This window comes from Malania oleifera, chromosome 11 (assembly GCF_029873635.1).
Source record: "Malania oleifera isolate guangnan ecotype guangnan chromosome 11, ASM2987363v1, whole genome shotgun sequence".
Taxonomy (NCBI): Eukaryota; Viridiplantae; Streptophyta; class Magnoliopsida; order Santalales; family Ximeniaceae; genus Malania; species Malania oleifera.
Genome location: NC_080427.1, coordinates 12,998,681 through 13,015,996, shown reverse-complemented (window position 1 = coordinate 13,015,996; position 17,316 = coordinate 12,998,681). Strand labels below are relative to the sequence as shown.

General features: G+C 33.2%; 1 protein-coding gene across 1 annotated transcript in view; it reads right to left on the bottom strand.

The window, feature by feature from the left end:
• The window catches only part of LOC131167992 (protein fluG), a 127,658-nt gene extending 125,807 nt beyond the window's left edge, over positions 1–1,851 (bottom strand). Inside the window, exon 1 of the mRNA XM_058127115.1 lies at positions 1,573–1,851. Within this exon, the coding sequence (XP_057983098.1) occupies positions 1,573–1,740 (168 nt within the window). The 5' untranslated portion in view covers positions 1,741–1,851. The remainder of the gene's footprint in view (positions 1–1,572) is intronic.
• Between the last annotated feature and the right edge of the window lie 15,465 nt (positions 1,852–17,316).

The window sequence follows — 17,316 nt, the reverse complement described above, 5'->3', positions numbered from 1 at the left end:
AATTTCTCAAAAATTCTACAAGAAATCAAAAATCTAAAAAACAATTTAAAAAGAAAAAAAATGTGCTTTCCAACCATCTTATATAAATTCAAAAAGAAGGTAACATTTTCGTAATTATTTGAAAAACTAGTAATCAAACTATTTTCATAAGTGAATAATGCCAGAAATTTGGCTCTTTTTTTTTGGAAAACATTTCACATTTTCCAATTTTTAGTTTTCCAAAGAATTATAAAAATTTTAGTTTATTTTAAATTTTTCAAGATTTGTATTAAAAAGTTAGAAAATAAAGAGTTTGTTTAAATGTACAGAACAGTTTTAAATTTTTTATTTTTAGATTTAAAAATAATCACAAAAAAGGCAACTTGTTTTCCAATTTTCCAAATTTTATAAAAGGAAATACTTTGAATCATACATTTTGAGGTTTGAATTTGAATTTGTGTGGATTTAGAAGAAATTATAAACATAATCCATACAAATTAAAGTCTAAGATCCGAATTCCATGCCCCCTTATTCAAAGTAAGAGTTGGAAATCTATAAAAATAATAGAAAGATATTTTCCAATTTTTCTATACAAATTTGAAAAATTGGAAAACAAGGTGACATTTTTGTAATTATTTAAAAAATTAAAAATGAAAAATAAAACCATTTTCACAAGAAAATTGCGCCAAAACTATTTTTTTCATTTATCTCATACAAATGTTGTATAAATGAAAAATTAGCGAATTTTTTTGTAATTTGTTGGAAAACTAAAATGAAAATTGAAAACTGTTCTCCAAAACTAAACGGGCCTTATTGTTTCCCAATATTTGTACACAAATGTTAAAAACTGAAAAATAAGCCAACTTTTTCTATAATTCCAAAAAACTAAAAAAAATGAAAAATAAATAAGATAAATTTTAAATAATTCTATGATAGTTAAGGGAAGCCTTGGTGATTTCTTCAATTATCTTTCCAAAAATGCCCTTAATTTACAAGTTATCTTATAATTACAAATTTTAAAAATCATGAACATATAAATAAATTTAAAATTATTTTTCATTTCAAATTTTTAACAATTCTTTTTTAACTTTCTATTATCTTTTAAACTCTAGTAAACTTAAAATTTAAATAAACCTTTTATTCACTTCCATTATCTTCTTTAACCCCCATCATCCACTTAAAATAATAAATTTTAAAAAAGTGAGGCACACACACTACCAATCAGTTTAAGATTGAGCAAAGGTAAAATATTTAGAAAAAAAAAAAAACAGAAATAATTGTATAGACATAGGCACATGCGAAGAAACTACAAAATTAAGAAGAACACATAATACACAGAATCGCAAGAATCAAAGACATGTAATATTGAATTTTGGAACTTTTGGTAGGGAACTTTCACACTTAACGACTAGAAAAATACCAATCGTGTTAGCTTTTTAAAAGCTCAAAAAGGGGCTTAATCAATTTTTATTTTTTAATTGGGAAAAAGTGATCCGCCTACCTCACCATGAATCAGTTTGGACATGCTAATACTAAATGTGGTAACCTGAAAGTTAAAGAGCAAGAGGTGATGGGAAGATAAGGATCGGAAACCTTGAAGGAGAGGGTGTGGGGTACGGAGGACAAGGCATCGCCGCTGGCATCGGAGAAGCAACTGAGGAAGGGGAAGGCGGAATCCAGAGCCACAATGTTGTGCGCGTGGGCGTCCACTGCCTCCGTCTTCTCCACCGCCTCTCTTAGCTCCGACAACCGCTGCTCCATCTCTCTCTCTCTCCAGAAAATTACCCTTTCTCTTTCTGCGCTTCAGACAAACTTTATTACACCGCATCTTGTACTGCCGGGTGCGGACCAAACGTCTCCGTAGACCAGGGTAAGGAATATTACTGGTCGGCTGATTTATATTATATTAAAGTTGGTTGCTGGAAAGCTCAGTCCCAGAATATAAATTTATTTACAACTTCATGATGAAGATGAAGCCAAAAATTTAAAATCGCTGTAAATAAATTTAAAATTTGTTGAGCTCAATAAATTGAATATTAAGGCTTAGTTATTTAAATTGAATTTAAACTAAATAATTGGATTAAGATAATGCTTAGTAAAATAATACATTGTTGTATTTAAATATATTTTAAATATAAATTTTAATATTTCATAATTATAAATTTAAATGATAATTATAGTATTTTCTAATTAAAATCTAAATGTTTTTTATTAAATGAAATGATATAATATTGTTATTCATTAATTAAAAATAACAGTAACCTTGTTGTTAATGTGTATAATCACATTAAATTATGTTAAAAATAGTATTAACAACTAAATTAAATTTTTTGGTTTATTTAACGTTAATTTATATTTATAGATGGTATTTTTTATTCATTCCAAAATTTAATTATATTGTATTAATAATTATGGCAATAATGCATAAGATAATAATATATAGTCAATTTTTAATTAATAATTATGTTAACTGTTATTTTTAATTAATGTTAAATATTTTTACTAAGTAAAAATAATATGCCATTATTTTTTTATTAACAATAATCTTGTTCTTAATTTATATTTATGGGATATGATAGTTATATTAATTTATATTAAAATAATATTATTAATTAAATTAATATTTTAATTTTTAATATTAATTTAAATTAATAGATGATTCTTCTTCTTCTGACCAAAATTGAATTATGGTTCATTAATAATTAATATATTATAATACATAATAAAATAGTATATGATTATTTTCTACTATAATTGTTAAATTATAAAATTACAACTAAATTTTCTTATATTTACAAATTTGACCTCGCTTGCCACTTATAACTAACCAAAAAACTATCTTAAATTATTTCTTAAAATTCACTTAAATAGTTCTCAAAAAAGTGGTTCCCAGAAAAACACTTTCTACAATAAGTATTTGTTATAATACAATTCAAAAACTATCTGTCACTTATAACTAACCAAAAAACTATCTTAAAATGTTTCTTAAAATTCACTTAAATAGTTATCAAAAAAGTAGTTCCCAGAAAAACACTTTCTACAATTAAGTATTTGTTATAATACAATTCAAACATCACTTTTTTGTAAAGGTACTTATTTAAGTGATAAGTGCCACAAGCAATTATTTTTTAAGCACTCTTAAACGAGGCTAAGTTAGGTATACCAATCACTTAAACCACACAAGTACAACAAAGAAATCAGGATGATAATTACAACAAACATATTGATATTAAACACTCAAAAAATACAAGATTGACACTGAGAAACTAATATTTAACTCTCAAAGTTATAATATAAGAGGATTAGGTAGAACACTTCTTCTTTGCCTCTCCTCAAAAGATTGTCTCCTTATATAGACAAGGAAAAGGAATGAGATAAGGCTTTGGGGATTAAGTGGATAAGATCCTTTGATCGGTGTAGAATTGTCATTTGCTCAAGTAGAATCCTTCACATGTTTTTTTTAACTCATGAAATAGAAAAATAAAAAGTAAGTTTCGTCATTGACCATGCCCTTCCTAGGTATCCATCGTGTAACAACCTCAAAATTCTATCCATTTTTCTTTATATATATATATATATATATATTCATACCTAAATAGCGGAAATATAAATCATACAACCATTCACATATATATACTATACAGTACCAAAATCCAATGTATATTCACTATAGTCATACAAGACTAACCCCTTCAACATCATCTACCCAAAAATATATACAACTCTGTCAAAAACTCACCCTATAACTAGGGTAATCAACACTCTCTCTATCCGCGAGCCTGATCTGCTCGCCTAACTGGCTCACCTGAAAAATGTTAAAGTAATGGGGTGAGTCGACGCTCAGTAAGTGGAAATATGTTATTGCTAGTGTATGACAACTAAGTTAAGAGTACTTTTAAATAATAACTGAATTATAATGAAATAATAATCTGTAAAGCATATCTTTCTTTCACAATTTAAAATATATTGTATCGTCTGTATTTTCTACTTTTCATACTGATAATACCATACCATACTTATCATATACTATAAACGGTATACATATACATAACTGTGCTTTATCCTTGAAACTCTATATGTCATGATTTGACCCCTCATGACAGGGTTATGCGGCCTGTAGGCGGGACTTAACCTGGTCGGCTCTCCAAGTTAGTCATCATACTTTACACTACCTCTGCCAGGCCAAACTACATTCACTCCTAAGCGCGAGACTAGCTGCTACTTCGTCTAACCGGCCCCCTCTACCCAGCGTACTGGGGAGCTGCATCTACTCTGAGCATGGTTAAATGGTACCCACACATTATCTGAAATATGTGGTTGCACTCTATCTATATATAGCAACGGTACCGTGCTCTGTAACTGTATCTGTTTGTAATCTTTCCACAGAGATCTAATACTATATACATATATACATATATACTCTTTTACTGTTTTCATCATGTTCCCAAAATTTTCATAGCGCTATCTTTATGTACTGTAAATACCGTAATCTCTGTATACTGTATCTGTAGCATCTTGATGCTATCTCTGTATATCTATCTGTATACTCTGTCTATATACTTTGTATGTTATGGTAATAGGAAAACATGGCATGCTATAACACTGTACATACTATTCTGTATAAAACTATAATATATATATTGATCTAAGTAAGATTGCATACGTGTATATGTATATATATATATATATATATATATCTGTGTCATGAAACTATTTGTTTAAAAGTTGTATATGCATGTAGATTTCTCTGTATAATCTTTGTGCATTCAGTATAGTATGATACATTATAAAAGCTGTATAAATTCTTCATCACGTGAAAATTTACTCAGGCCACACAAGTATTTACATTCATATTCTGTAAATACTATATAATAAACCGGTATAAATATGTGTTCATGAAATCTCTAATAGCATTATGAAAACTCCTGGCATAACATATTTCCCTTACCTTAACTTTGAAAAACCCCTATAAAATTATGACTCTATACTCGTAGGGTTCCTAACTCAACATCTTGAAAACATAATCCCCCAGAACAAAATATTAGTACTTTTCTTACCTACAACATTTCTCACAACTGAAGGAAAGACAAATACTAAATAAAATGTCTTATCTTGAGATTGAGACGAAATCCAAACCAACTTTTCCAACGATCAGCTCCGGTAGACTTGCAAAAAACTTCGCCAGGAGCGTCGTGATAGCTTCAGATCTTCGATCCGGCGAACAACAGGCCCGAAAACGAAGAGAGAAGTGAGAGAGAGACATAGAGAGAGGAGAGAGAGAGAGAGGGGGGGTTGAAAATGATAAAAATCCCGATTTTCCACTCTTTATACTGCCAGATTCGTCGACGAGACATGTGACCTCATCGATGAGTCCTTCATTAAATTCATCGACGAAACCCTGTATTCGTTGACAAAATTCAAAGCAGCCCATTCTTCGCTCGGTAGTTTCTCGTCAACGAAACCCTGTATTCGTCGATGAATTTCCTGACAATTCCTTGGAATTATTATTATAATTAACTCAAAAATGCGATGTTCGTCGACGAAGTCTACTGCCTCCTTCTGTTCCTGTTTCCATTTTTCTTTCTCTTTAATATTTAAATATCAATATTTTCCGGGTCATTACACATTGTATGTCTTTTCTTGCTTTAAGAAACATATTCTTCTATCTTATAGTTTTCCTAATTAGTCTGCTACACTTCTAATGTCACCTGTCATTCTTCCATCGTGTTGTTCAAATTATGCCTTGTTGGAGTTAGATTTTCCCAGTAGCCATCACTAACGAAACAATTCATCCTATCAATATGTTCCTTATTATTACCATCTATTGATAAGTGAAATTCAATTGGTACTCAACATCATTTAATTTGCTTACTTTTTGTCGTAAACATTTGCTTCTTCTTTTTCATTTTCATAAAAATTGTAGACCACTAATTCTGAGGGAAATCTTATAATAAATCTTCTTTATCCATTAATATTTGTTCAAAATTTTGTTTTTCTCTAATCAAAAAACCACTTTTTGCTATATCAATACAATTGACCCCCAACCAAACAAACATTTCTTCTTGAGTTTTGACTATACTATGATGATTTTCATTTCCTTTAAAGTAAAGGATTTTCCAATAAGCATGAAGATGCCAAATTTGATATGGTTGGAACAAAACTTCTCTTGATCTCCACCCTAGAGAACTATATATTTTAGAAGTTGTCTTCTTCTTTTTTTGTAGCTTTTGAGCATTTTATAAATGACAAATTCGACGACGATAAGGAAGTCTTATGCTAGTGGTTCAAAGAAATAGAAAACAATTTCATCTATAAGACCCTATTGAATAGCTTATATACTCCATTTGTCAAACTGAAGATCAATCTTAATTTTTTTTTTTTCATATGACAAAAGTAATCATAAATAAAACAATCATTGAAGGAATTTTTCAATCCTCTATGAGTTTAATGTATATCAATTTTACTGAAAATTTCTCTAGGGAGTATTTTTTTAGCTTTCTAAAAAAGTGTTGTTCTTTTAACCCTTTTTAAGATTTGTGTTGTCAACACTAATCTCTAAAATTTCCCTTAATTTCTTGATTTTTGAGATTTTCTTAAGATTTCCCCTATTTCAAATACATATTTTTGTGATCATAATTCTTGTAGAATTTTTCAAATTCAGTAATATTGACATTGTTGTTGCCTGAAAATCAAATGATATTCGGGAATCGCTCCTTGATCACGACCACTTAAAAAAGATAAAACAAGAATAAATTGGAGGACCTGAGATGTACTCCAGGGGATCACTCTGATGCCTAAGTAAGGGATTAATGAGAGGCTATGAATTACAATAGTAGAAAGAAATGGATATGAATAAATGTTTACCTTTTCTCCAAGTCCCCTATTTATAGAGGTGGAGGTTGACCCTCCATCAATTTGGCATTGATAAACATTATAGTGCTTGTGGGAGTTACAAAGGTTTTATGGGCATTTTTATGGAGGCTTTAAATATAGTTTTGTAACCATCCCTCTTGAAATTAAGATGTATTCGCAAGAGAGGGGTGAATTTGGTTATTTAAAATTTATTCGCGGAATTTCTATTTACTTTAACCCTTGATTATTTTAAACTTCAACAACTACATACACAATATATCTATGCAGCAACCGTACAATATATCTATGCAACGACCGTATTATACCAATCAGGATCCTAGATATGAATATGAATTTGTATATGAAATCCAAATTTATAATACAAAATCAAACTTCGAGAGATTCAGTTAATCAATTTGGTAGAGTTTGATTTTCAGCAAATTTCAATGATGTATTCAAGGAAAAACAAATTTAGTGATTTAGCTTATGCTTTAATAATATAAATCAATATCAAGATCAGATTTTCAGCAATGGATAATGTTTTCCTTCAAAAACAATATTTGTAAAACCACTTGTTTTATTTCAGTACTTTAGCTTTAATATGAAAATCAATTACTACTAGCTTACCTCCAATTATTTACTCATGAATTCAGAGTTGTAAGCTTGTCTGAATTTTCAAGTCAACAACTTAATCATGCAACTAAAATATATTCAATTACGAGCAAAAACTATGTTCAGCAAGTTCACAATATTCAACAAGATTCTTCTTTTCAGCACGTCATTAAATATTCAGCAAGTTCTCAAATGCTATAATATCATGCATGAGGTTGTATCTTGCTGAAATTAAAGAGTTTAAGGAAAGAAACGTTGAACATCGTATTTTTTATAAGGTTCGGTCGTAGCCTACATCATTGCTTCAAGCAACCCGTTGTGAGAATTTCCTTTCTAACTTCATTACCAGGTGAAGTAAAACCTCTCTCTGTTCAAGGTGGAGTTCGCCTCTCTAACGAGAACAACCCTCTCGCTAGGCAATGATTCAAAATCCCTAAATTGTAAAAAACAACATAAACAAAGCAATATTGCTTGTACAAAGGAATACTCCTAAATAGAGCAGATTAGTACATGTTAGAATCACAATACTTCAAATACAACAATATAAAAGTTGAAGCTCAAAAATATATCACCAAAAATCTAATTAAAGAGTGTGAGTTTTGAAAGATCAAATCAGAATTTCATGAGTTTGCAGCAAGAACACAGTAGCCACTTTAGAAAATAATTTCAGCAGTATAACCAAAGAGTTTTGAAAGAATGTGTGTTGTGTCGTTCTCTCTTCTTATCCTAATGTGTGAGAATATTAAGTTTAAATAGTGCACTAGGGTTTCAAAAAGTTTCTTTCAATTTTTCTCTAAATTTGGAAACCAATCATGCAAGTTTTTGGAAACAAGATTAGCGTTGCTAATCGTTCAAACATACGCATTAGTCTACTAAACTCGAAGGGCCAGTCACCTGTGCTCTTTTAAAAATAGCGCATTCTAAACGTCAGAATGGGGTCAATCAACTGGTCTTGATAGGTCAGTTGCCTGTGCCTATTCTGTTTGCATATTTTCAAAGTCAGTCGCCTAACCTTTCAACAACACTTTGTTTTTCAATGCTTTGGTTCCAAAGTTAAATTTATACTTTGGAAAACTTAATTTGAACTTTAAGAAAATATTTTCCATGTGCAATAGGTCTCCAAGTCCATGATATATCCTAGGATCTTTAATCATCAATATTGAAATTTGAAGTACTTACATGAGACTTTCACACGATAAATCTATCTAAGTTCCTAAGTCTTCATGTGATGAAGCTTCTGACATTCTTCTGAGCTTTAAGTGAATCTTTAATAATTTTCATATCCTTCGTGACTTGAAACTTCATGTTCATCATGGCTCATTGCTTTAAGTGTGATTTTCATTCAAGCTCTTCAAGCATATCCACTTGATTTTATAAAAAACACTTAAGCCCTGCAACTTAACTCAAACAACCATGTTAAGTAACCTTAATTTGTTATCATCAAAACGAGATTAAGCCTTGTTAGGCCAAGACCTCTCATCAATGTACGTATATTAAAGTTTTCTCATTAGTTTTGTAAGGAGGTTTAATGATGCTTTCGAAACTGTTCCCCACTTTTAATGAGGATATTTTGATGTGTATCAGTTGCCCCCCTTCTAGTTTCGAATTTTTGAAACTTGTTTTCAAAGTTCGAATGCCTTAGAAACTGTCGAGCCTTCCCTTTTCTTTTTTTTTTTAATCCAAGCTGTTTTAAGCTTGTCTGAGTCATTTTGGCATGTCTAGTTGTGTGCTCAAGCTGCATCCTTCAACTAAATCTGTAGCCTTTACCATGTCTGAGCCGCCATTGGCTTCTATCGAACATTATTGCATGTCCGAACCGTTAATGGCTCATCTGAGTAGTGGTCAGCTCATATGAGTCGTTTGCATGACTTGGCTTATTCGAGCCATTTACGTCCTGCTGATTTGTGTTTCGACCTACTGTGTACAGCTATCGGCTCATTTGAGCGAATTTTCTAAATGGGTGATTGGTACAACCCAAGCCGTTAATGGCTCATTTGGACTATGCTGCATAATCCGAACAACTTTTCGTTGGATTTTCTTTCTTTCAACAATTCAAACAGTTGTTTAGTTGAATTTTCGTTGTCTTTCAACAATCAAAGCAACTTTTCCTTCAAGTATCATGAGTTGTGCTCATCAGTTGTGCCAAATCTTCAGGCCTAATGAGCTATGCTCATCAATTGGGCCAATTCTTCAGGCCTCATGAGATGTGCTCATCAATTCGGCCAATTCTCTAGGCCTCATAAGTTGTGTTAATCAGTTGGGTCAATTCTTCAGGCCTCATAAGTTGTGCTTATAAGTTGGGCCAGTTCTTCAGGCCTCATGAGTTGTGCTCATCAGTTGGCCTAATTCTTCAAACCTAATGAATTGTGCTCATCAATTGGGCTAATTCATTAGGCCTCATGAGTTGTGCTCATCAATTGAGCAAACTCTACAAGCCTCATGAGCTGTGCTCATCAGTTAGGCCAATTCTCTAGGCCTAATGAGTTGTACTCATCAATTGTGTCAGTTCTTCATGCCTCAAAAACTGTGCTCATCAGTTGGACCAATTTTTCAAGTCTCATGAGCTATGCTCATCAATTGGACAAGTTCTTCAGGCCTTATGAGTTGTACTTATCGATTGAACCAATTCTTCAGGGCTCATAAGTTATGCTCATCACTTGGGTCAATTTTTCAGGTTTCATGAGCTGTGCTTATCAGTTTAGTCGATTCTTCAGGATTCACACCTCTCTGGGATTTGTACCTCCTTGAGATTCACACCTTTTTGGGATTTAAACCTCTCTAGGATTCGCGCCATTATGGGATTCGCGCCAAAGGTTCATTTTCATGCCAACTTTATTTTATAAAGAGCCTTCTCCCATTCATTTTTCCTTGTCTCTAACAGAAGTCTTTAACACTCGAGTACGCCCCTTTTTTCCTTTGTTTTATCTTCTATTTTTGTACAGACAAACTACAACAACAACTAACACTTATGTAGACACAAGTTGCTAATGATAGGATGGAAGTTAAGAAGACAACATTTGGATAGCAAATAAAGAAATACGAGGACTTAAACAAAATATACTTTGGACAAATAAATAGTAAAGAAACGAAACTAGCAAAGTAAGCCGTTTTACCCTTGTTTGTGTATCACATACACTTGTATTTTGGGTACTTTAAGGTTCTAAAATTACAAAATTTATTTCCATATAATTCTTTTCACCTATGAATAGAAATAAAATGGGATTCTTGAGAGGGAAGATTCCCTCTCCTCTTTCCTGCACTGTTGCCATTAGGTGGTCTTGAAAAATCAAAATTTTTATTTTTTTCCCATTCTTTTCAATTAATACAGCTCCTCAACTCAAACAAGTTATACATTTATTCCACTTTCTTCTTGTATGTTCTAAGGATCTTTTGCCTCCAATCAATCATCAGGAAATGATCAAGAATTTAAGTTCGAAACTCTTTATCACTCCCTTAAAGGACATGGAAATGATCAAGCAAATTGCCCAAAGCACCAACCCATTAATCTCACTCTCAAAATTAAGGTTTCTCCCAAAATGAAAACCCCAAGAATGCCCATCATCTTACAAAAAGAGGAAAACAAAAATATGGGTCTCATGAAGGTTTGGTGACTAAAAAAAGGGGAGGATACGCAAGGGACAAAGCGCCCATGCAATGGTCCTCTAAAAAATGAATTCAGTCCCCATTACCATAAGTTTTGGCATTTATAGTTCTAAATATTAAATCAGTTCATTTTAATCATCTCTTTAAAAAAATCCCCATTATATGTAGATTTTTCACATATATAAATATGTCTATGTACATATTTATATAAACATAAATTAGTTGTAAAGTTACCAAATTTTTAACACCAGGTAGATTTCCTCTTTTGGCAAGATTGACAATAAGCTCCAGATTGTTCAATTGGCCATTGACCAAGGGCACAATTGTTGCCTCATTTATAGTCGCAAGAAAAACCTGGCCTCGCATGTCATAGAAACCTCCAACAGATGAAGCTTCCACTATCAAAAATATTGGATTCGAACTAATTCTATTCTTGCATACTGCAGTTGCACTCTCCAAGTTATAAATGAATAGTAACCCAAGCTTGGTGATCACATAAATCAAACTGTATTTATGGGATATCTACATAGCAACTAGATATCTGCAATATAGCCATGATAAAGGATCGGAAAAACCTCTTAAAAGAATTCCCACAGATAGTGCCAACTGTTGCTGCCTGAAAATCGAATGATCTTTGGGAATCGCTCCTTGATCATGACCACTTGAAAGAGATAAGGCAAGAATGACTTAAGGACCTTGGGTGTACTCGGGTGATCATTCTAGTGCCTAAGTAAGAAACTAATGATAGACTATCAATTGCAACACTAGAAAGAAATGGATATGAATGAGATGCTTACCATTTCTCCAAGTCCCCTTTTTATAGTGGTGGAGGTTGACACTCCATCAATTCGGCATTGATGAGCATTATTGTGCTTGTGGGAGTTACAGAGGTTTTATGGGCATTTTTTTGGAGGTTTCAAATATTGTTTTGTAACCATCCTTCTCATCAATGTGCATATATTAAAATTTTCCTGTCGATTTTGTAAGGAAGTTTAATGGCGCTTTCGACACAGTTTCACCCTTTTTAGTGAGGATGTTTTGATGTGTATCAGATATCAAGTTTATTTAGCTCATTAATCATATGAAACGAAATCTTCTAAAATCAGTTTTTTTTTTTCTCTCAAGAACATGGTTTTTTTATATTTCATTGAGGGGCTTATAAAGATTCATGTTGTTTCAGGATTGTAAAAATTCAAAACTTTAGGCTGATCAATATAGTTCATTTGATTTTCTTTTCCTTTTGAGTTGCTTACTTTCTCATGATCAAAGCATTTTTTCCTGCCATGAAATAATTTCCGCATAAAAATTAAAGACTTAGCTAGTCATCATTTTCATCTTCATGATGTTTGCAAAGATAGTCTACAACAACATTCTTAAAAGATTTAATGCACATAATTTCATTTCAATATCGAGAAATTCAATTAGATCATCTTACCCTTCTTAGATTAGCTTTTACTTTCTTTTAAGAAAGTCTCTTATTGTTTTATTATCTACTCTTCAAAGATAGTCTACAACAATATTTTTAAAAGATTTAATGTGCATAATTTTATTTCAATATCGAGAAATTTAATTAGACCATCTTACCCTTCTTAGATTAGATTTTACTTTCTTTTAAGAAAGTCTTTTATTTTTTTTATTAACTAATCTAATCAAAAACTTAACAGAGGCTAAATAACTGTAGAATCCCTTAATTCAATTTTTTATAGCTAAGAATTTTTTCCAAAATAATTTATCATTTTGTTCATTTGGTTTAATTTTCCAAAATTATGACCAAATATTAGTTCCTCATAACTTTTTTATTCCATCAGAACTTAAAGAATAGCCTCTTCTTCCCTTTATAATGCTCTAGTTAATTCAACACATTATTTTCCTTCAAGAAATAAAGCTCTTAAATCTAGTTTAAAGATAATTTGTATCTCTTTTAATTTTTCTATATCAGATTTTGTTAGGACCAAAAGAGCCCATGGGTGGGCTTGATACACATGGGTGAACACCAACTTGACCCAATTTAGAGCCGACGGTTCATAACTCTGAGTGAGCGACATCATAAAAGTCGAGACGTGAAACTAATTCTCCTGATGTGCTAACAGTTGGAGGACCAAGTGTGTGGCTGAGGCCAATAAGGTTCATCTAAGCTAGGGATGGATTTCGAATAGGGTCAAGAAGTGAGAGGTAGGATTGGTTCGAAGGCATGTGGAATGCAATTTGACGCATGTAAGGTGCCAGTGGTAAGGCCCATTTGAGCAACTATTGGGGAATTGGGCTTACTCTAATAAGGGGGATGATTTCCGTTCAAGGGGGAGCAGTTGAAACTCATAAGTAAGGGGGAGATTGTTGAGAATTCCACTTGTGAGCTCTTACCATATTGGAAAATTTGAGTGGATAATGGGTGCTTATATACATAATTGGGTCCAAGACCCAATAGGATTAAGCTTTTGGGTCAAGTTGGTGTTCACCCATATGTATCAAGCCCACCTATGGGCTCCTCTGGTCCTAACAAGCATGCCTCGACTTTTTTTTTTTTACGATGTCACTCACCTAGAGTTACAAACCAAACCGTCGGCTCTGATACCACTTGTTAGGACCAAAGGAGCCCATGGGTGGGCTTCATACACATAAGTGAACACCAACTTGACCTAAAGGCTTAAGCTTTTGGGTCAAGTTGGTATTCACCCATGTGTATCAAGCCCACCCATGGGCTCCTCTGGTCCTAACAAGTGGTATCAGAGCCAACGGTTCATAACTCTAGGTGAGCGACATCATAAAATTCGAGATGTGAAGCTAATTCTCCTAACGTGCTAATAGTTGGAGGACCAGGTGTGTGGTCGAGGCTAATAAGGATCATCTAGGCTGGGTATGGATCCGAATAGGGTCAAGACGTGAGAGGTAAGATTGGTTCGAAGGCATGTAGCATGCAATCAGATGCATGTAAGGCACCAGTGGTAAGGCGCACTTGAGCAACTATTGGGGAATTGGGCTCTCTGCCATAAGGGGGACGGTTTCCGTTCAAGGGGGAGCAGTTGAAACTCGCATGTGATGGGGAGATTGTTGAGAATTCCACTTGTGAGCTTGTCCCACTTTGAAAAATTTAAGTGGATGATGGGTGCTTATATACATGGTTGGGCCCAAGACCTAATAGGCTTAAGCTTTTGGGTCAAGTTGGTGTTCACCCATGTGTATCAAGCCCACCCATGGGCTCCTCTAGTCCTTTCAAGCCCTCTCACTTGTGAGTTTCAACTGCTCCCCCTTGAATGAAAACCATCCCTCTTATGGGAGTAAGCCCAATTCCCCAACAATTGCTTAAGTGGGCCTTACCACTAGCACCTTATGTGTTCCAGATTACACTGACAATTGCACGAGGTAAGAAAAGTGGAACACTTTATATGACTTCTAATGCTTGTATGTCTATTTCAGTTGCTACAGGAAATGACGATAGCAACATTTGGCATCAATGACTTGGTCACATGAGTGAAAAGGGACTCAGGGTGATACACTCAAAGGGAAAGTTAAGTGTTCTACAGTCAGTAAAGATTACTATGTGTGAGGATTGCATACTTGGGAAACAGAAGAGAGTCAGTTTCTAGATATACACCAGTACCCCAAAGAAGGATAAACTTGAACTAGTCCACTCAGATGTATAGGAACCGATGACCATCTCATCTATATGTGGAAGGAATTACTTTGTGACATTTTTTTGACAATCATTCTAGGAAGGTATGGGTTTACTTTCTGAAATACAAATCTGATGTCTTTGATGCTTTCAAGATTTGGAAAGCAATGGTTGAAAATGAAACTGGTTTGAAAATTAATAAGCTGAAAACTGATAATGGTGGTGAGTATGAAGACACCGAGTTCAAGAAATTCTGCTATGAGCATGGTATCAGGATGGAAAGAACTGTGCTAGGTATGCCTCAGCACAACGGCATAACTGAGCGGATGAACATATTATTGACTTAAAAATCCAAAAGCATGTGTATGCAGTCAGGTTTCCTAAAGGAGTTCTGGGCAGAAGCAGTAAACACAACAGCATAATTAATAGGAGTCCATCAGTACCCTTGGACCACAGACTACCAGAAGAGGTATAGAGCAGAAAAGAGGTGAGACTTTCACATTGGAATGTTTTTGGTTATGTAGCATATGTGCATGTTAATGATCATGTCAGAAACAAGCTTGATCCAAAGTCTAGGAAATGCACCTTCATCGGTTACGGTGAAGATGAGTATGAGTATCGCATTTGGGACGATGAAAACAAGAAGGTGATCAGAAGAAGAGATGTAACGACATGAAATTTCCATCCATTATATATATAATTCTTATACCTTGCATGATCATAGCTGACATCATCACGGCCCAAAGTGGGACCGTGGTATCCTGTGCATTTCATATAACATCTAAGCAGCAGAAGTACATACATATCCAACAAATACCAAAGTACAACACCAGAGTACCATATACCTAGTTGTACACATACACACATATACAAAACATTTCCCAAAAAGTCCCAAAACACTGTGGGCTCCACAGACCAGCCCAAAACTCACCCCAAAAACTACGCCGACTCTACACCAATTCTACCTCTAAGCCTGCCCTGCTTGTCTCTCTGGATTATCTGAAATGTTTAATAATTTTGGGGTGAGATACCTCTCAGTAAGAAGAAACATGTTATCACCAGTGTATGGCATATGAGTTAGTTGGCAACATATCATTTAATTAATACTTTATACTATATACATCAAGAAAACATTTGTATAGTAACACATGCTTATATCATATAGTGTATGAAAATTTCTGAGTTATCTATTCAAAATTACTTCTATCTATAATACGTAATCTCTGTTTTCTATGTGTACTATACATAACTATATATTTGTAAATTTCCCCTTGGATGGCTATATGTCATGACCTACCCCCTCATGACTGGGTTGTGCAGCCCGAAGGAGGGGCTAAACACTGGTTGGCCCTCTAGTGCTAGCTTAACTGTATGTATATCTAGATGCCTATAGCACGAAAGGCCCGCTCCACCTAGTCCGGATGCTAGGGAGCTCACAACTCTACCTGAGGACACAATCGACTGTACCATACTCTATTTGAGACGTATGGTTGCACTGTCTATACTGTATCGCAACGGTACCGTGCCCTATAAACAGTGTATTCCATTGGGGTCTAATACTGTATAATAATATTTCTATATAAATCTAGTTGTTTTACCGTGATTCTGTATTTCTGTATAACCATGATTTTGTATAAACTGTATAGCCATGACATTGTAATAACTGTATATCTGTATATCTATATATTCTGTAATGCTATAACTGTAATTTTGTATTCTGCATGTCATGACTCTATATTCTGTATAATCTGTATGTCTGTATATCATGATTTTATATTCTGTAAATCATGATTCTATAAAATTTTGCATAATCATGGTTCTATATTCTGTATATCATGATTCTATAAAATTCTGTTTAATCATGGATCTATACTTTGTATATCATGGTAATAAAATGCTGCATAATCAAATCTGTAAAATGTTGTACAATCTTGTTCTGGAATATACTACGTATTCATAATTCTATAAAATACTGTATAAGCATGATTCTGTAAAATATCGTATATCATATAAATTGTATTTCTATAAAATTTTGTATAGTCATAGTTCTATTTCTATAAAATTGTTTAATCTATGTTCCATAATTTTGTAGGCTATATAATCATGCTTTTGTAAAACTATATAACATATTCTACAATATTCTAGTATTTCTCAAGCCACACAATTCAATAAAACTCTATACATATATTCTGTAAAACTGTATAATTTTCATGCTTTGATCAAATACTATATCATACTGATAAAACGTCTAATAAGGCTGGTATAACATGTATTCCCCTTACCTGACTATCTAGCTCTAACTACTACTCATAATTTCACACATGCGGCATCCATAATTTTCAACTCCCTGAAACAACACCCATATAATTCCCAGTCACACAATTGAATTTACCAGAATAATTATCACATTCATATTTTCCCCAACTCCACATATTTAGCATTTCTAAACTATAATTTACCTGAGTTCCTAGAAATATACGTGCTGGGGTCCTCAACCTATATCTATAGGGTCCCAAAAACACCCTAATCCTGAAAACACAATACCCCAGTTTTACTCCACAAAACACCAGTATATTCCCATACAACATAGAATCTAAACTCAGATAAGCTTGGTAATACTGAAAATGCCCAAATAATCAACTTACCTTGGTTTTGGGATG